Raw genomic sequence first — 21,353 nt, forward strand, 5'->3', positions numbered from 1 at the left:
ATGACATACTGCAGGGCATTGCTGGCCTTTTGGAATTACTGGACTAAAAGAAAGTGATTACTGTAATAATTACTGCATTTGAGAATTTTATTGTAATAAAAGGAAGTAGTTAAGCAAGATCGTGATGTGACTGGAAATGCAAGTTTACAATAGTTTTTACTTCTTATAGGTCCCGAAAGCAAGTATTTTGTTGGATAATTTAATGTCGGCTTGAATTTTCCACCCAAGAATATTCAGATAAATTGATCTGGGTCACAGTGGAGGTAGAGTTGAAGAGACCTCAGAGGAAGTTGACAAATCATAAAGACACAAATGAACTGTTCTGATGTCAATAGGCATAAATCACAACAAAGGCTAATGGCTGCTAGGAGAATCAGTCCCCTTTTTCCAGAAAAACACATTTGGGCCACAAGGGGAAAATTGGTGCAAACTAATCTAATCTGGATTTATGGGATCATCATGTGCTCGTTAAAGGTCAGTTACTGGATGAGAAGTTGAAAGTTATGTCGAATACTAAGGTGTAAAGTCAAAATAATGAATACATTTCCCTTAGTTCCTCAAGATCCATAGCGAAGCAGCCTTGGTAAGAGAACATGTTTTTGCCTTGTTTTTTTCTTCTTTTTTTTTTTTGGCCTTAACCTGTACATCCCTGCTCCGTCACTTGCCCTGCTTGGGAGTCTGAGGACATGGGTTCTAAACCCAGCTCTGTCCCATGTCTACTGTGTGACCTTTGGTAAGTCGCTTTACTTCTCTGTGCCTCAGTTACCTCATCTGTAAAATGGGGATTGGGACAGTGAGCCCTACACGGGACAGGAACTGTGTCCAACCCGATTTCCTGGTATCCACCCCAGCACTCAATACAGTGCCTGGCACATAGTAAGCGCTTAACAAATACCACAATTATTATTATTACTACACTGAGAAAAAAACACAGAACTTCAAAGATATCCTTGTACTTACCACTTTAGAAAGGTAACAGAGCTGACTGAAAACATTGTACTCTACCAAGTGCTTAGTACAGTGCTTTGCACACAGTAAACAGTAAATATAATTGAACGTATGAAAACTACCAAGGTACTTCAGTATCCTCTTGTTTCCAGCAAGATGCTAACCAGAGTCCTGTTGGGCAAGATATGGAAAAATATGTGATCCAGCCCTCATTCAACTGCAATGTGGCTACAGACTGAAGAACAGTGTAGCAGACATGATTTTCACCCCAGCTACCCTGGCTGAACCCAAATACTAACAGAAAAAATGATCAAAGTTGGGATTGAATCAGTTCCGAAAATCTGAAACCTTCGTCCCACAGAAAATACTAACTTTGAGGTTCACAAGGTAATATTTAGCACTACTGAGTTTCAAGACTGCTGGGTTCAAACGGATAATCTGATTACCAAAAGCAATGATCTAGTGGAAAGAGCACAGGCTTGGGAGTCTGAGGACATGGGTTCTAATCCCGGCTCTACCCCACATCTGCTGTGAGAGCTTAAGCAAATCACTTTACTTCTCTATGCCTCAGTTCCCTCATCTGGAAAATGAGGAGAAAGATTGTGAATCCCATGTGAGCCAGGGACTGAGTCCAACCTGACTACCTCATATGTACTTTGTGTAGCTCAGAACAATGTTTGGCACATAGTAAACACTTAATAAACACAATTATTAATTATTACTATGTAATGTATCCAGGTGGCACCTGACACCTTGCTTGAAATAATGTTTGGAAATAGGGGGTTCAATCTAAGATCATCCCCAGATTAACTTGCCCCAGCATTTTTTTTAACCCCAGGCATGCAATTTAGGTCAAGGGAAACATTTTAGTACTTGAGGGTTTCTTTTGTTTGGGCACCGGAGTATGGAGGAATACATAACCCTCCTTAGCAGGGTCCAAACTTGCTGTCTTTTCTTAGTTTCATCCCCAGGAGAACTTGGCCCCACATCAGAAGCTAGTCAGGTAATCGCTACTTTGGGCAGAGGAGTCAAGCTCCTTCTAAAAAGCCCCAATCAATTCTGGGAAATGTAGGCAAAACCAGCCCCTTTTGCCCTCGTGGGATTTTAAATTCAGTCTTCCTTCCTACAATTCTCCCACCAAACCTCATTTGGATTTTAAAGCTCAGTGCTCCAGAAGTGGCCTTGCTCTCTACCAGAAGTAACTGGCTACAGGGAAATGCTACTATCACAATTCTACACTTCTGGTTGATCATGCACTGTATAATTTGTGTCTTGACTGCTCATTTTAGCCATTTTCTCCTTTCAGGTTAACTGGAATGAAACTTTCACCACTAAGAAAACAGGGGCACAACACCTGAGGTTTTTCAGATGCAAACCAACAATAGAAACATTTTGATCCTTGAAAAAAGACGCATATTGAAATTCCATTCTACTTCAACATTCAGAAAAATCCATTCATCAAATATCTGTTTTATTTATAATAAGGTCTGTCTCCCCGCCTAGACTGTAAGTTCTTTGTGGGAAGGGAATGTGTCTTTTTATCGTTACATTGCACTCTTCCAAGCACTTACTACAGTGCTTTGCACACAATAAATGCTCAATAAATACCAACTGAATGGACGAATGTATGATTTTTCAAGATCACACAAATGATTTCCACTAGGTTGAGAGTTCACCATTTACCCTCTCTTCGGAGCAGGATTCTGATGGGAATGAGATGGATGTTACTTCCCCTAACTCCCTGTCCAAGGTCAGAGCTTCAGGGAAGTAAGGAAAGACCTGTCCTCACTATAACCCTGGATAGTTTTCAAAGGTCACTCTCATATCCCAGCTGGTTTGGAAAAGGGCTTCACATCCCCTGGGTCTTCTAAGAGATCTGCAAAAACAAATCAGTTCTATGAAATGTCTGCTCAGTATTGGCACCTATAAGGCAAAAATACATTTTCCTCCCCATTTTTCTGCATTTTATGAAGTGCAGTTGTGTTATTTCAAAAGCCATACTTCCATAATATCTCACCCCATATTACTCTAGGGCTTTAGGGTACAGTTTTAGGACCAAAATGAAGACAAGCGGAACAGTCTTCGTTTAACTTCCATCTCGTGTCCGTGTGCCAGCAATTTTTAAATGCACATAAGTCTTCTGGCAGCATCCAAAATGCATAATACTAAACAAGGTTAGAATATTCAACCTCAAGACAAATATCCATCGTACAGCAGTCTATAATTTACGGCCATAAACCACCAGTCTTACTTTATCACAGCTGTGGTGTAACTGTAGGCGCTCCCCTAGATTGAAAGCTCCTTGAGGTCAGGAATCACGTCTACCAACTTGTTCACATTCTCACAAGCACTTAGTACAGTGCTCTGCACTATGCACTTAATAAATACCACTGATTAATGAGCAAGTTATTTATTTATTTATATTAATGTCTGTCTCCCTCTCTAGGCTGTGAGCTTGTTACCGGGAGGAAATGCGTCTGTTAGATTGTACTCTTCCAAGTGCTTAGTACAGTGCTCTGCACACACTAAGCCCTCGATAACTATGATTGAATGAATGAATGAGTGAATGAAGTGGAACTACCCTCTCCTGCCTACCTGGAAGTCTGGAATAGGAAGAGGGCAAGCGGAATTTGGAAAGGCACAAAACCATGCGACAACTGTTGGAACTTGGGAGAAGTCTGGAGCTTTTGGACTAGGGAAGGGCTTGCCAGGAAGCTGAAGAGACTGAGAACCTGCTCCTTTTAGAGTCTATCAACTTTATTATATTGTATCATTCAACAGGATTTACTGAGCACTTGCTGTGGGCACAGCACTGTACCAAACATTTGGGAAAGGACAATTCAACAGAGTTGGTAGACAGTTTCCCTGCCCAAAGGGACTTTACAGTCTAGAGGGGAAGACAGACACTACTATAATTAAATTCCAGATATTCATTCAATAGTTTTTAGTGAGCACTTACTATGTGCAGAGCACTGTACGAAGCGCTTACCTAAGTGCTCTGAGGGCGAGGGTGGGATAGAGAAGCAGCATGGCATAGTGGATAGAGCATGGGTTTGGGAGTAGGTAAGTCATGGGTTCTAATCCCAGCTCTGCCACTTGTATGCCATGTGACCTTGGGCAAGTCACTTCACTTCTCCGGGCCTCAGTTCCCTCATCTGTAAAGTGAGGGTTGAGAATGTGAGCCCCACGTGGGACAGGGACTGCATTCAATCCGATTTGCTTATATCCACCCCAGCGCTTAGTATAGTGCCCGGCACATAGTAAGTGCTTAACAAATACCACAATCATTATTATGAATACCAAATGCTTAAAGGGTACGGGTCTAATTACTCTCTCCCCCTCCAGAGCCTTATTGAAGGCACATCTCCTCCAAGAGGTCTTCCCTGATTAAGCTCTCCTTTCCTCTTCTCCCTCACCTTTCTGCCTCAACTCGACATGCTCCCTTCATTTATCGCCCCCCTGCCCCACAGCACTTAAGTACATATCTGTATTTATTTATATTACTGTCTCCCCTTCTAAACTGCAAACTCGATGTGGGCAGGGAATGTGTCTGTTTATCGTTATATTGTATTGGCCCAAGTACTTAGTACAGTGCTCTGCCCACAGTAAGTACTCAATAAATACGACTGAATGAATGAATGAAAGAAGGGAGGAGTGAGGGAAACAACCGCTAAATCAGGGAAGGCCTGTGATTTTAATAACAATTTGAAGGCAGGATGGGTGTGCTTGGCTCATGGTAAACACTCAATGAATCCCATTGATTGTTTCCACCTTTTGTTGCTAATGTTGGTATTGTTGTCATTAATTTACTGCATTTGGTTAAGGTTCTTTCCTTGGGGGTCTTTTAATAATAATATAATAATGTTGGTATTTGTTAAGTGCTTACTACATGCAGAGCACTATTCTAAGCGCTGGGGAAGATACAGGGTAAACAGGTTGTCCCACGTGAGGCTTACAGTCTTAATCCCCATTTTACAGATGAGGTAACTGAGGCACAGAGAAGTTAAGTGACTTGCCCACAGTCACACAGCTGACAAGTGGCAGAGCAGGGATTTGAACCCATGACCTCTGACTCTCAAGCCCGTGCTCTTTCCACTGAGCCACGCTGTTTTTAGTATCCTCCTCACTTCCATCCTAGTCAGACTCACTATGGTTTAGAGACTGTGTTTGATTGACTCTCCTTGAACCTTTCCTCAGCATTTAGGTCAGTATTTGTTAAACAGTAAGCACTCAGCAAATGCAATTAACAACGAATACTGATAATAATGAAAAACACTCACTCGCAAACACGGATCTTTTAGTTCCACCTCTGCTACAGGAGAAAAGCCAGTGAAATTTTTAGCTACATGTATACAGCTACAGATATAGCTACATAGAGTTGATGGAGAAAATCAGCTCTGAGAGTGTGTATTTCTGCACACAAAAAAGCTGTCGTCATGTTTTAGAATACTCTCATTAATGGTAGTATAGAAACTGCGAGATGTAGGCTACGTTGATTCGTCAAATATGCAGTCCATAGCAGCAGGCTGTGAAGGAAGTCTAACTGCTCAGGAACATTCGAAACATATTCAGTACTTGTTGAACAAATTCAGATTTATTGAAAGTAAACATTTACATTGACTACAATGTTATAACTATTACAAAGCTGGATAAAAGAGGCTTAAATAGCAATAGAAAGCAAGTTTAGTAAAAAGTGAATAGAGAAAATATTTGGCCTTAGTGATCTTTTGGCAGTATTTACATTATATACATATTGTTAAATATTTGTAATAACTCTAAGGCACCAAAGGCTAAATAGCAGGCTGCAATACTATTTTGTGCACAAAATTTAGGAAATGTATCCGGAAAGGAGACTGAATATGCAAGAAACCAAGGCGCATTTCCAAGTTTCCATAAAGGATTGGCTCCGATTTTATAAACTCAAAAGAACAGGAGATACGGGGTAAATTGACAAATTACTTTTAGAATATTAGATTATGTTGAATGTCTGTTTTATAAGGTTGTTTTTTTTTTTTTACTGACTTGCTGGAACATATTTAATGTAATTTTTCGACACAGCTTTTTCATACTCTACATATGCTTGTCTAAAAACTACTTGAAATTTTTTTGACCTACAAAAACTTATACCTAATATATGCTACTGCATACAAAACCCAATGAAAAAGCTAATGAGTAATAATATACATCACGTCTGCACACGGGCTGACAAAATTCAGCCGAAATTAAGGGTTCAAAGGTTTATTCAGTTTACACTCTAGTATAGCAGTTAGATACTTTATTCTTTCTTAATCATATACGTAGGACATTTCTGTGGCTCCAGGTAGAGGTTATAAAACTGGGACACATAGAATATGAATAGTCAAAGGACCAAATTCACTTGGAATCAGCAACTCGGAACCCATCCAGACTGACTCCTCACAAGACTGCATTGTTTATTATCAGTGCACTGAAGCTTGATTATGGAATTCTTTAGGATTTGAAGGGGCAAAGTTGCTGATACTGCACTTAAGACCATGACAGATGAGGCTGAAGAATTAGTCAGTGACAGAGTTGTAATTGTGGTATTTTATTTGCTCTTTACGCTGGAGACCCTAAAAAATAAGGTCTAACATCTTGAGGTAGAATTGCAATGAAGAATTTTTTAGGGTGACAAATTAACACCTCGATCTCCTTTGTAAAGTGCCATTAGATTCTAAATGCCCAAAGCCCACTTGCCGTTGGCATCATGGTTGAGTGACATTGCGTTATGTATCGAGGTACAAGTGGATGAAAATCATCCAGATTCCTTTCTGAGACCTTGAACTTTAAGCATCGCTACTTTTCCCCAAGGCCTGTGCAATCTCATCAATAATGGATTTCCATGCAGCCACGTTTTAAAACAGCTACTATCCATTCTACTTCACTGATTTAAAGATGCACAGAATTTGTAATTGGGAACCACACTTTCAAAAATCTTCAACACTTCTAAGGCAAATGCATCTAATGCATAACACAAGGCCGTTTGGATTTTGTGAGGAGACTGAATGCTCAAGATCAATTGGGAGGTTGGAATAGCGTATGTTTATAAGTGTCAAGATATTAATAACCAAGATGCTTAATTTGATTTAGATTTTCAATAGCCTATCACAAAAATCCATCAACCGATTTTCATCGGACTCCTATGAGTAAATGAATACTGGCTTCTTCGGATAACTTTGCTCTGATTTCTTCAACAACGACAACACCCCTATTAATAGTAAAATGTTTACAGATGTCCTTATGTTTGAGGAATTTTTTTTAAAATTATAATTATTTTTCTCCAAAGAATGAAAATATTCCTTGGGTTCACCTTTCGCATCACTGGCTATAAAATAATGTCATTACTATATACAGCATCAGTAAACAGCTTTCATGTGATTAAGAAAAATACAAGTACAATTGGAAAAATCTGGAATGATTGAATAGATCATATAATCAAATTATAATACAGTGGGGTTGTTTAATCCAGACACGGTGAGAGTGTATAACCCCTTGAACGTTGAATCCTCACTTGAATTTCTGAATAGTGAAAGGATAGTTTTCTGTCTAAGTGATTTAATTTGGCCTGGCAAATAAAACCAAACTCTAGGAATAATGGATTATGGTGCCATCTTCACCACGAATTCAGTAAAGTTTCACAGGAAAAGTTTCCAGTTACAAAGTTTATAAACCAATGATCAAAATTAGCTCAGCTTTGAAACTGGGCACAGAAAAGTTCAGGGAAATATTTTTCTGGGAAAACGATCGTTCTTGGCACTATTACAGTGCTGAAAGGTACTCTTGGAGGACTCAAATTCTGCATTCAAGTAATTTAAGTTTGCTTCAGTTTTAGCATCACAAAAGAGGTATTTTATTTCACTATAAGAACCCTACTTGATCCTTACCATTATAATTATTACTGAACTCTACTTGCTCCTTGCCATTATAATTATTACTTTCTATTTTTGCAGTGGAATTCGCTTTTAGCATTAGGTTGCTATGGAAAGATCACACTGGGCTGATGTTCTTTAGGCTCCGAAGGTCACTGTAAAAGTATCCAGAACAGTGGACCCAAATACACATCCCTTTCGAAAGGGCAATGCAGGACCATTTCCTCATCACCGAAGTTCCGTCAATCGAGAATGGAACTGGCCAAAGCCAGACTGTATCACATGGTGAGGATGAGGGGGGGTTTCGGGAGGTGGCGGTGAGGAGAAAGATGAATGGAATTAGCCCGAGGACATGACCACGCGGAGAGTGTTCTTGAACTGGATGGAAATTTCCCAACTTATCCACCTGTAGAAAGGGTATACCGGAAAGAGCGCCTTTCTCTAATGACCAATCCAATCCCGAATCGATTACAACTTGAGCATGTTTGAGTACATGAAACATGTTGAGTTTAAGCGGACGTTAGCTAAAGCTGTTCAAAGTGGTGGGTGACAGGTATTGTCTTGAATGAGTTCACCGTAGATACAAGGCTTGGTGTTGGATACCCAACTCGGATGCCAAAGCCTCATCGTAGGAAACTGAAGTGCCTCCTGGAAGTACCAGATTTCACAGAAGCCATTTGGAAATACTGCCAATTTATCTTGCTAATGAATAATGTGGAACTGGAGACACAACCAACAGAAGTAGTGAAATGATAGAGTGACTCTTTCCAGAAAACTGGCATTTGAAATAAATATTCCAATACTACAGAGTTTTCTTTCAATAGCCCTAAGGTATCTCATTTGTCTCTAAAGGAAAACATTAAGCAGAAATGTACAATGCTTAATGTGAAATGATGCCAGTTTATAAACAAAGTTTTATAAAGTTTTATTTTTTTTCCTTCCAAATTTTAGGAACAAAAATTACTTTTCCCTTCTCATTTTTCCATTTTTAACCGAATTAACCATTACGTTTAGTTTTTGTATTTGGGAGGCTGATTTTTAGTTTCTCCCATAAGCGTGAATAACTTTCACTTGACTGAATCTGAGTATGTATGACTTTATTTTGTTTTTATGTGAAACCTAGGCAATTAGAGAAATGGAATACCAACATTTTCATTGGAATACACCTTCAAGCTTGAGAAACTGTGATCAGTTTTGCCTCACAGCTTGTTGTAAATATAGATTTACTGCTTTACTAAATATTCTAGCTCCTTGTAACAGAATGAGGATAGAGAGTCATGTAATGCACCATTAGTGTAGTCTTCAACCGTTATATATACATAAACATATATACTTATATATATGTATTAAATTAAAATGCACAGACCCAAAAAGATACCTACTTTTTGGTAAGGATCCGATTCTAAATCCTAATTGTATTTGTATAAGGCAAATAACAATTAGGATGGGTGTCAATACCTTCGACATTCTAATGGGCTACGCAATGGATATAGTACTTCAGAATGTGCATTTTTCTTATTGCAAAGTATCCTATGGGAAGTAGGATCTGCTATAAAATCTTCTTTTTTGATACTTCTGTTGGTTAACTTAAAATCACAATGCCGGCTACACAATAACAAAATGCCTAATTAAATAATTTGATATAAAAATATCGGCACAAAACTCCTTTTTAAATCTGTTTATTGTGAGCAACCCAAACTCTTGTTTAAGTGCTGTTGTATTTTATTATGAGATTCTGTACCCCTACAATTGGCAAATTTTGTAACCTTTTAGGTATTTCAATAAGGTATTTAGAAATACTAAGAAAAAATAACTATTCAAAGGGTTTGTTTTGTTTATAGTAACAATAAATTATGTTTCGCATCTTCTTCAGCTCAAAATCCAGCTTTGACACCGAGGAAGGACTTCAAATCCTGTTAATTAACTAAGAGCGGTCCTTTAACCAGTAGCCGTTTGATTACCAATGACACGAAGAATCTCTTTATGGATGCCTCCTTCTTGGGTGTTAATACTTGTATCTCCCACTTGGCCATCTTCATACCTAAACAAAAAGGCACAGAAAAATGTAAACACAAAAAAACCCAAACAACACATTTAAAAATTAGGCTTCTTCGTCCATCTGTTCAATCTGAGAGAGCACACTAGATCTAGAAAGAAAAGACTTATCTAGACTTTTAAATTATCGATGGTACCCGTATTAATAGACTTTTAAAATGAGGTATACAAACTACAAAATGACTTACTTAAACTATCTTATTACCTGAATAATGAAGAGGGTGACTAATTACTAAGGATGAATAAAGAAACAAAAGATGAAGATTAGAAGCTTCTTGTGGGTAGGAATCCTGTCTACTTACTCTTAGACACCCCTAGCACTTATTTCAATCCTCGCTCTGCACAGAGTAAGTGCAAATAAACATCATTGATTTAATAAGTAACAGTTCAAATGTTGGAAAATATGGAAAACCCTTATTCCTTCAAAATTTGGTTTCTTTGGGGTGATTTTGATATTATTTCTATACAAGCCAGGCCATTCATATTTCATCCTTTCTTTAGCCTCTACTTTAACTCCCCTTCCTCTTCATTCCATCTATAACTTTGTTGGCTGATTTTTCAACAGTGATTACACCCATCTCAATAATAATCTGTCCCCCAGATGATCCTCAGCTCTCCCACATCAGCTTAAATATGGTGTAACCTTCATAAAACATCCATTATGCATAAGAGACTAAGAAGAATACTTCATTATTCCCTTCAATCTCCTAGTCGGCGGATAGATATGCCCGAATACCTCACTTCCAGCAAGAACGAAGTTTAATTCTTGATTTTACATGACCACTTCCTAGATTTTTCCCTGATGAATGTGATCATTCTAATCTACCTCATCGTCAACCAAAGTTCCTTGCCATTTCTCCAGTACTGGTTTCCTTACTGCTCATTACTTTAACTCATCTTGCTCTCATGATCACTTCCTCTCAGTCTTGCCTCTTTATTGCCTTATATTTTCTTTTATGAGGGCAATGATTTGTCTATATGAAGCTAGGCAAAAAAAAGAAAGAGAACATAATATTAAAGAGAAAACATTCTTAAATCTTTCAGACAGGCCAAATTCTATTTCAGAATATAATTTATTCAAATAAACTCTCTCTGGCAATAGGGATTGTATAAAATGTAGTTAGTCTTAATAATGTTAAGGCATTCACTACAGCAGAGATGGTGACTTACTCAATTCAATAAAAATGGCTTCGGGAACAGAAACTGGAGGAAAACGATAAATGAACTAATCAATAGGTGCATGCCTTGTGCCTAGGAGATTAATGTGGGCCCTGTCTTCTTCACACTGTAATTAAATGTCTACAGATGAAGATGCTACTTGAAAATGTGCAGACCGCTGCTGAGAAAAAGGTTACATAAGTAAATAATGAAAACCATGGGACAGGAATGCTTAAAAATGTGGATGTCACTTTCAGCCGCATAACACTTATGTGCATATACATAATTTAACACCTGTCTTTCCCTTTAGACTGTAAGCTCCTTGTGGGTAGGGAACGTTTCTATCGACTGTCGCACTGTACTCTGCCAAGAGCTTAGTGGTTTGTGCTCTGGACACACTAAGTGCTCAATAAACCACTGAATAAACCCGCTTATCTCCCACCATTGCATTACATACTGCTTGACAGCAGGGACTTCTTGTGTTCTAGTGTATGTTCACAAGCACCTAGTACAGAGCTCCAGAAATAATCATAATAATAATAATGTTGGTATTTGTTAAGCGCTTACTATGTGCTGAGCACTGTTCTAAGCACTGGGGTAGACATAGGGGAATCAGGTTGTCCCACATGGGGCTCACAGTCTTAATCCCCATTTTACAGATGAGGGAACTGAGGCACAGAGAAGTTAAGTGACTTGCCCACAGTCACACAGCCGACAAGTGGCAGAGCTGGGATTCGAACTCATGAGCCCTGACTCCAAAGCCCGTGCTCTTTCCGCTGAGCCACGCTGCTTCTCCAGTGTAATAATCAGTGTAATAATCAGTGTAATAATAGTAATAATATGGTATTTGTTCAGTGCTAGGTGCCAAAGTGTACAATTCAGTTCCTGCTGCCACTGTGAAATATCTCTCCTGAAGATGAAACGAACAAAACATAGAATGAAACAATGCTACAAAGAGTGACATACACAGCACACGCAGAAAATACATCTAAATTCAAATTTTTGACTTTTTTTTTCTGTCCCTAACAGGGATATTCATCATTTCACCATGCACATTTTACAGTTTTTGTCTTATTTAACAAATCTGTTGATGATAAACCAAATCACTAACGCACCATGCTATATCGGCTTTAAGAATATGATCATAATGCACTCAAAATTTGTTTGGAATACCCAAGGGCGTAAATGATCCAAAATGTTGCTACTCACACAAAGAAGAACCTTGTACAGACATGATCAGTGTTTGGAACAACCCATATCTCCCCATGTTTGTGCAGATCTTGTGAAGTTATCACTGTAGGATGAAAGAATACTTTTAAGAAGATGAAAGCCAGGCAGTACATTTTCTACAAGAAATCATTAATCCAAGTTATTTCACTTAATCACTTATAAGAAGACCTGTTCAAAGTACGGACTTAACAAATAGAGAGAACCATCTCATTATCCTGTCAGCAAAGTGGCAGTAAACCCGTGTCGGGGAATGCAGACACCGAGAGTGGACGAAGAACACGATTTGATGACCGTGTCCTGTTCCGCACACCAAGGAACTCAGATAAACTAGCTTGTGGACAACAGCTGCTAAATGGATTCATTTCAAAACCCAAGAAGTATCACCCTAATTGCAACTGCAAAGGATAAAGAGAATGAGGTAAAATGGGATTCAAAAGCTACCATGCAGAACTTCGAGAGTTGCATTACTGTATTTTCACAATAATGATACAAGAGTATAATATGCTCCACTAAAATGTCTTAAAATATCATGTTCAGGGCCCGCGTCTATATCTATATCTACATCTTATTTATAAAAGATAATATGTGCTTAACAAATTCCACAATTATTATCATTATTATCAGTTCACCAGGATTTCCTCAGACACCTTGGAACCTGGAACACAATGTTACTCCTGCCTTGTTTACACAATTTCCATTTAACCTAAAGCTTGTGAGCATACCAGCCTATCAGCCTGCTCCTCTGCAGGGTTCCTAAAGGAGATGCTGGCCTTAATATCATGGGTTTCTCAGGACAGTGCTCTGCACACAGTTAGCGCTCAATACATACCATTGATTTCTACCTATTTCTCCTCCTTTGGGTCACTGCCATTGGGTTTAAAACCCTCAGCTTGTCCCGTCCTATTTACCTCGCTGATTTCCTATTAACCCAGACCGCATGCTGAGCCCCTCCAACACATACCTACTCACTGCCCTTCCATCTCATCTACCTCAGTGCTGACTCCTTGCCCATGTCCTACCTCTGGCCTGGAACTCCCGCTGCCTTCACAAAGAAAGACCAATCTCTCCACCTTCAAAATCACATCTCCTCCAAGAGGACTTCCCTGACTAAGGCTTCATTCCCCCACCTCCCTCTCCCTTCTTGTGTTGCCTACAAACTCGGATCTGTATCTTTATGTCCTCGATATTCACCCCACCCTCAGCCCCGGTGCACTTATAATAATAATAATAATAATGTGGTATTTGTTAAGCACTTACTCTGTGCCAGGCACTGTACTGTTCTGCACACAGTAAGCGCTCAATAAATACGATTGAATGAATACTAAGCGCTGGGCTGGATACATGGAAATCAGGTTGGACCCAGTTCCTGACCCACACAGGACTCACACTCTTAATTCCCATTTTATAGATGAGGTAGCTGGGGCACAGAGAAGGGAAGTGACTTGCTCAAGGTCACCCAGCAGAGTCAGGATTAGAACCCATATCTTTCTGACTCCCAGGACCATGCTCTATCCACTAGGCCACATGGCTTCTCATGCTTAGTACAAATGCTCTGCATACAATAAGCACTCAGTAAATACCAGAGATTGGTTGATCACCATGACGGTTAGCCTATTATACTGCACTCCCCCAAGGGCTTAGTTGAGTGTTCCATACACAGTAAGTGTTCGATCAATACCATTGATTGATTAATTGATGAAATCCCAAGAATCAGTCATCCCTGAATTTGTAACGTGAGAGGGTTTCCTCACATCCCCTAATGATAGAAACTTTGGAGTCCTAATTATCAGTAGAGGTGGCTAGAAAATATTTTTAGCTTACCTTCACATAAGGCGATGCATTTTAAGTTTCTGCTTTGCAAGAACTGAGACTGCAGTCCTTTTTTCTGTAACTAAAGTGCAAAAGAGGAGGAAAATGATAATAAATATTGAGCAGTTTAAGCAAAAAAAAACCCCAGCATTGAATAGGAATCACCAATGAGACAAAATGGAATGTACACTATTAAAGAGAAAGTATAACAGTTCTGGTCAGGGGACATATTCCATAACTACTCTCTGGGCAGGACTAAGAATTTAGGTGTTTAAATTCGATCACTTCTGCATTACAATAAAACCAAATGGAGCAAAGCTTAGGATTCAGCCACTGCCCCCATATAATCCTGGTACTGCACTGTGAATTTATATCCACACTTTATATTAAAGCAGCTTTAATAGATGCTTTATTTTTGTTATGGCAAGCTAAATAACAATACATCTGCCTGAAACCAGCATTACAACAGGGCAATTTACAATTAATCTAGATTAAGGTGGACCGCACTGGAATTTATGCATTTGTTTCGTAGCCCTAGCAACTACAAAAAGTTCATAGGAATCAGAGAACATTGATTTCTAGAGCCTTGTTACAGCTGGTCTTTTTATCCCTTAGAGGGAGGTTGAATTAGCTGCATTATTCACCGAAAGGATTGTTTAGCTGCCTGAAGTAGGATTTCTTGCTACAGGAAGCAGTTTAGTTACTGCCTGATTGTACGCTATTTTTCTGATACTGATGAAAACTTAAACGAAAAGGTTCCTGCCTTTACAGCCAGGACTTGACTTCCTGCAGCTAGCAAGCCCACGGATACAATCGTTCCCGAAATTCTTGATTAGTAGCGTTACCTGTAATGCATTAACGCCTTTACTGCTTGAAGCAGGTTCATCCTTAGCTGATACCTTCTGCTGCTTCTTATTCATCCCTAAAGATATTAGCACAGCATTGATTCAAGGACATTGCTCCAAACAGCGGCATAAACACCTGCTCTGCCCTCGGCATAAAAGTCAGTGGAAAAGGCTTCGCATTTTTGGTTAGTTTGGTTAGTACTGGGCTGTACCACAGCACCTGGCCTAACAACGAGAGCACGGGCTTGGGAGCCCAAAGGACGTGAGTTCTAATCCTGGCTTCACCACTTGTCATGTGACCTAGGGCTAGCCGCCTCACTTATCTGTGCCTCAGTTACTTTATCGGTAAAATAGGAATTAAGACTGTGAGTCCCATGTGAGACAGGGACTGTGTTCAACCTGATCACCTTTCATCTACCCAGTGCTTAGGACAGTGCTGGGCAATTGGTAAATACTTAAATACTTGGGGAGGGGCTGCAGCGCTCTCTGGTTTGGGGGCTATCCCTCCCCTTGGATATGGGACCTTTAGGTGTTTGATATGTGCCCCACCCTCAACCCCACAGCACTTACGTACATATCTTTAAATTACACATTATAAATTACTTATTTATTCAAATTAATGTCTTTTTCCCCTTCTAGACTTTAAGCTAAGTATGGCAGGGAGATTGTCTGCTCATTCTTTTGTACCGTACTCTCCCACCTAATAAAAATAGTAATGGTATTTCTTAAGTGATTACTATGTAACAAGCACAGGTGGATATAAGAGAATCGGGTTCGACACCGGCCCAGTCCCACGTGGGACTCACAGTCTCAAGCCCCATTATACAGATGAGGGAAATGGGGCACAGAGAAGTGAAGTGGCTTGTCCAAAGTCACACAGCAGAAGAGTGGCAGAGCTGGGACTAAAACCCATGACTCCTAGGCCCGTGCTATATCCCCTGCTGGGGCAGCAACCAAGTGGCCAGGGGAATCCAACGCAAGTTCGTTCATTCATTCAATCGTATTTATGGAGCACTTACTGTGTGCAAAGCACTGTACCAAGTGCTTAATTGGAACGGAACCATTTTAGTTTCAGAGAATACATTCATTACTGAGAAGCAGTGTGGCTTAGTGGATAGAGCACGGGCCTGAGAGTCAGAAGGACCTGGGTTCTAACCCCAAATTCGCCACATGTCTGCTGTGGGACCCTAGGCAAGTCATTAATAATAATAATGCTGGTATTTGTTAAGTGTTCACTATGTGCAGAGCACTGTTCTAAGCGCTTGGGTAGACACAGGGTAATCAGGTTGTCCCACGTAAGGCTCACAGTTAAGCCCCATTTTACGGATGAGATAACTGAGGCCCAGAGAAGTGAAGTGACTTGCCCACAGTCACACAGCTGATAAGTGGAAGAGCCGGAATTCGAACCCGTGACCTCTGACTCCCAAGCCCAGGCTCTTTCCACTGAGCCACGCTGCTTCTCCAAACCTCAGTTGCTTCATTTGTGAAATAGGGATTAAGAGTGTAAACTCCAAGTGAGACAGGGGCTGTGTCCAACCTAATTAGCTTGTACTTACCCCAGTGCTTTAGTGCTGTGTGTTTGGCACATAGTAAGAGCTTAATAAGTACCATAATAAGAAGAATAATTACAATTCAGAGGAAACCTCGCATGTCCCTGATGGCCAGTCCATTCTCTGTACAAACAGCCCCTCCCCGATCCAAGTCTGAATCCCTCCCTCCAGTGGAGCTTCACACAAAGCCCCACCTCCTCACTCCCCACCCCTATTTTTTTTTAATCAGATTTATTAAGTGCTTACTATGTGCCAGGAACTGTTCTATGCTTTTGGGCTGACACAAAATAATCAGATTGGACACAATCCTTGTCCCACATGAGGCTTAATACCCAATTCACGTATGAGGGAACTGAGGCACAGAGAAGTTAAATGACTCTCCCAAAGTCACACAGCCAGCAAGTGTTGGAGCTGGGATTAGAACCCAGGTCCTTCTGATTCCCCGGTCCAAACTCTAGCCACTATATCATGCTCCTTCTCTTCCACAGTGCTGCCCCTTGACAGAAGATAGGATGACCTACTAATGTACTCCACGAAATAGTCACTGTAAACCGCTCGTTTATCAGATCATCTCAAAGAATTTCATCCAATGAACTGGAAAAAAGTAAAATCTGTCAACCTGTCGAGGAATTGAACCTACCCTCCTGACCCCAAGTTCTGTGCTTTTTCCACTTGGCTACAGTGGGAACAATTCATTTTGGCTACGACATTGCATGCATCTTGTCCCATCTCTGGTTTGGACATCTGGTAAACACGGCAATGCGGTCGTTCTGAAGAAAAGTAGGAATTCTACTTTACCAATCCACAGACAGATGCCACTAACACCTCAGTCACAGGGTAAAACGTAGGAAACAAAATTCAAGAAGCTGAAGTTTGGAGCAATTAAAACAGTTACCTGAGTAACCAAATGATATGCTAGACAATGGACTAAGATATATTCCACTTCCATACATTGCACCATGGAGCTGAAAGAGAGCAGAGAAAGGGCTTCTATAAATAGCAACCATTTACTAAGGAAGAACAAATCTAGTCTTTGGAAGTTTAAATGTTGGGCAAAATTGTTCAGTACTCACTGCTCTAATATTTTAGCACCTCATTGTTGCCGATTTGGTCCTGATTAATGCTGTTTATGGTTCATAGGTTGTACTGGTCAAGGTCCTCTATACACTAGCTTTGTCTTCTGTGGAAAGTCCTGGCATCACAACTGTATCGGAATTGCCTAACATCACCCAGCAGACAAGTGGCTATGTGGGATTTGTTTTTTTATGGTATTTGTTAAGTGCTTATTCAATAGTATTTATTTATTTCATTCAATAGTATTTATTGAGCACTTACTATGTGCAGAGCACTGTACTAAGCGCTTGGAATGAACAAGGCACTGTTCTAAGTGCTGGAATAATAAATCATTATGATATTTGTTAAGCAATTACTATATGCCAAGGACTGTTCTAAGCGCTGGGGTATATTCAAGGTACTCAGACTGTCCCATGTGGAGCTCACAGTCTTAATCCCCATTTTACAGGTGAGGTAACTGAGGCACAGAGAAGTTAAGTGACTTGCCCAAAGTCACACAGCTGACAAGCAGCAGAGCAGGAGTAAAACTAAAGTCCCCTTGCTCTCAAACCTGTGCTCTTTCCACTAGGTCACACAGTTTCTCACAATGGCCTTTTGAGTATGGAACTTGATACCCCTGTGTAACTTTTCCTATAGTTACTGAAGCCATACTGGTCTTTATGATTCTATATGCTATCTCTTTGCTCATCTGGAATGGTGTTCTGCCTAGGGAGCAGAATTTGGAGATCGTATTAAATTCTGGGTTGCTATTGAAAATGAGTAATTGTACGTAGGGTATCCTGAGTACAGGCTGTTATGTAATTTTGCCTCTAAGTAGGGTGGGGAGAACAATCCATTCTATATCCTCCTCATTCCTTATGTCACCCTTTAGTCAAAAACGATGGAGCGACTGGCATTTGGACGTTCCAGCTCCGCTGCGTCCCATCTTTTTTTGGTGGCCTACACTAGCAGTCCAGTGGAAGAGGTGTGCTTGTTTCAACCTTGGATATTATATGACTCACACTAATATTTATTGTCCTTTTCTGCTTTTACTTCGGGGAGTTTCTTTCCGCCTGCTCTAATTCCCATTCCCTTTATTGTTTCTAGGTACTTGTTTCTGCTATTCAATGATAACTACTCCCTTGGCCTCTAAGGTAGGTTCAAGACACAAATTAGCTCCATCATTCATTCAGTTGTACTTATTGAGCACTTACTGTGTGCAGAGCACTGTACCAAGTGCTTGTCCACTGTTAGAAACATTTCCTACATATTGCAGTTTCTTCCAGAATTGACTGGTGACTGCTTTGACTGGAGTACTGCTAATTTTGGTAGTCAACAGTGATATTTTGTAGCGAAACAAATCCCATTGCCAGGAAACTTGTCTTCAGTTTATTAGACCATCTCGAGGTCTTCATACAGTGCACTCACTAACCAGTGGGTTCTCAATAAATCTCATTACTACTAAGGGTCCCCTTTCAGGGTTGCACCTGGAGAGTTTCCAGTCCTCTACCAGTCTTGATTACGGGAGGGAGAGTCAAGCAGGGACATAGCTATTTCATTCCTAGTTTGGCCAGTGGCTAGAAAGTGGAAGGCAACCTGCTACAAGTCAAAACTCCCCCGTGCTGGGCCGCAGCAGCCCGGAAGAGAGGGGAGGGCAGAGACTCAAATTTACTGCACTGAAGGAGGCAATGGTAAACCACTTCTGGATTTTTACCAAGAAAACTCCATGGATTCACTACCAGAATGATTGCAGATGGAGGTGGGGCACTCTGGGAGAGATGTGTCCATGGTGTTGTTATGGACAGTAAGACAGCATAAGAAATAATAATAATATTGGTATTTGTTAAGTGCTTACTAAGTGCCCAGCACTGTTCTAAGCGCTGGGGTAGATTTAAGGTAATCAGGTTGTCCCACATAAGGTTCACAGTCTTAATCCCCATTTTACAGATGAGGGAACTGAGGCCCAGAGAAGTGAAGTGACTTGCCCACAGTCACACAGCTGACAAGTGGCAGAGCCGGGATTTGAACCCATGACCTCTGATTCCCAAGCCCGTGCTCTTTCCACCGAGCCAAGACTACTAAGGCTCAACATATTTTAATGGTAGTGACTATTGTATGGTAGTGATTGTATGTTACTGAACTGTACTTTCCAAGCGCTTAGTACTGTGCTCTGTTCAATAAATACGATTGGATGAATGAATTTGAGTTGCCCCCTGGGTACAGTGCACTGTTCTAAACCCTTGGGAAACATAAAACAAATAAGTGAAACATTCCCTACCTTAAGAGACTTAACGTGGACATAAAAATATTCACCGAGTAATTAAAATAAATAATTGAATGTACACTTGAAAAAAACGTGTTCGTGAGTGCTGAGGGTGGGTAAATTTAAGTTAATAAGTGTTAAAGATGGTTGATGGGTTAATATCTCTTCGAGAGCTGGGAATCGATCGGGAAGGCTTGTTGGAGGAGGGGGGATTTTAGGAAGGCTTTGAATATGGGGGGAAAACTGTATTCTGGAAAATGCAACTTTTAACGACACTTGCAAATCATGAAGGAAGTTTACCTGCAGTCTTGTATTGGAAGCAACAACTAAACCATTTCTCAGGATGGAGTGCCAGTTTTCGATGTGGGAGCCACTTCAATCAGGGAAAAAAAACACCACATAAAAATTGGTGATAGTTTTATGTGATTATCATAAATTCAGGCATCAGAGAATGATTTGGAACTCATAACAACCTTAACATTTTACAGATGCATTTTCAGAATATTAAAAGGAAAAATGCCATTTACCCACTGTCTTAGTAAGCTCTACTCACTGAAATGCAAAGGTACTTCCAAAGAGTTTTTTCGCAGCTCTAAAATTGGATTCTTTGGCTGGTGGACTGCTGAGAAGCAGGAATTGATGGGGAGTGTGCATAAACTTCAATTGCTGTGAAATAAAATATGAGAAATGAAAATGTGTCAAAATAAATACATGGCCGGGGTGAAGGTTGTCTTGGATCACGGCCAGTCACATCAAACACTGCCTTGACCCAGATTCAACGTAAGAAATGGTCCCATTAAGGCTAATGACTGCAACTCAGACACACTGTTCTCTCTGCTCTGGGTAAGTGATGGGGGATGGGGAGGAGGAAACGTGTGTCACCCCTTATCTTCCCCAATTATTCTCCCTTTCAGGGGAGACTGTGCAGGGAGGGAGAGGGAGATGCCGGAATAGCTGTAGTTATTTCACTCGGGCTGCTGCAGTGGGTGACGGCCTACCTGAAAATAAGAACAGACTTTTTTGTCAGCTAAGCCAACCAGGATCCTGGATTGGGAAAGCAGAACTCTTCTGGCCATCCATGGCTGCCCTACCTACGTGCCCTTAACTTCCGGCTAGAATTAGCTCTGCTTAGGCTTCAAGGGTGACTTTCCTTTTGGCCAAGTGCCTTTATGTTCTCCCACGGAGAAGCAGCAGGATGTAGTGGATAGAGCCCGGGCTTGGGAGTCAGAAGGTCACGGGTTCTAATCCCGGCTTCGCCGCTTGACTGCTGTTGTCACTTCACTTCTCTGTGCCTCAGTTACCTCATCTGTAAAATGGGGATGGAGACTGTGAGCCCCGTGTGGGACAGAGACTTTGTCCAACTCGATTTGCTTGTATTCACCCTAGCGCTTAATACAGTGCCCGGCACTGAGAAAGTGCTCAACAAATACCATAATTATTATATCCCCCAAAGAAAGCTGACATCTTCCTCTAGGAGGCTCAATAACGTTCTCTGCGATGAGATCAGAAAACACAACAGGATTTAAGCAATTTAAACCATGAATGTTAAGACTTC

At 40.5% G+C, this 21,353-nt stretch overlaps 1 protein-coding gene across 2 annotated transcripts in view; it reads right to left on the reverse strand.

Annotated features, from left to right (window-relative positions):
* Nucleotides 1-5,520: 5,520 nt before the first annotated feature.
* PARP8 (poly(ADP-ribose) polymerase family member 8) overlaps nt 5,521-21,353 on the reverse strand; it is a 132,061-nt gene continuing 116,228 nt past the window's right edge. Inside the window, exons 20-27 of one of the 2 annotated variants that reach the window (XR_003760477.2) lie at nt 20,352-20,464; nt 20,099-20,171; nt 17,378-17,447; nt 14,933-15,009; nt 14,100-14,169; nt 12,258-12,342; nt 10,717-10,874; nt 9,805-9,876 (exon numbers count right to left, since the gene is read on the reverse strand). Coding sequence is in view for 1 of the 2 variants with exons in the window: in XM_029067340.2 (XP_028923173.1) it covers nt 9,774-9,876; nt 12,258-12,342; nt 14,100-14,169; nt 14,933-15,009; nt 17,378-17,447; nt 20,099-20,171; nt 20,352-20,464 (591 nt within the window). In the remaining variant the exon portion in view is untranslated. Of the gene's footprint in view, nt 9,877-10,716; nt 10,875-12,257; nt 12,343-14,099; nt 14,170-14,932; nt 15,010-17,377; nt 17,448-20,098; nt 20,172-20,351; nt 20,465-21,353 lie in introns of both variants that reach the window. The other variant, XM_029067340.2, reaches the window with a different exon arrangement.

Source organism: Ornithorhynchus anatinus, chromosome 1, assembly GCF_004115215.2.
Source record: "Ornithorhynchus anatinus isolate Pmale09 chromosome 1, mOrnAna1.pri.v4, whole genome shotgun sequence".
NCBI lineage: Eukaryota > Metazoa > Chordata > Mammalia > Monotremata > Ornithorhynchidae > Ornithorhynchus > Ornithorhynchus anatinus.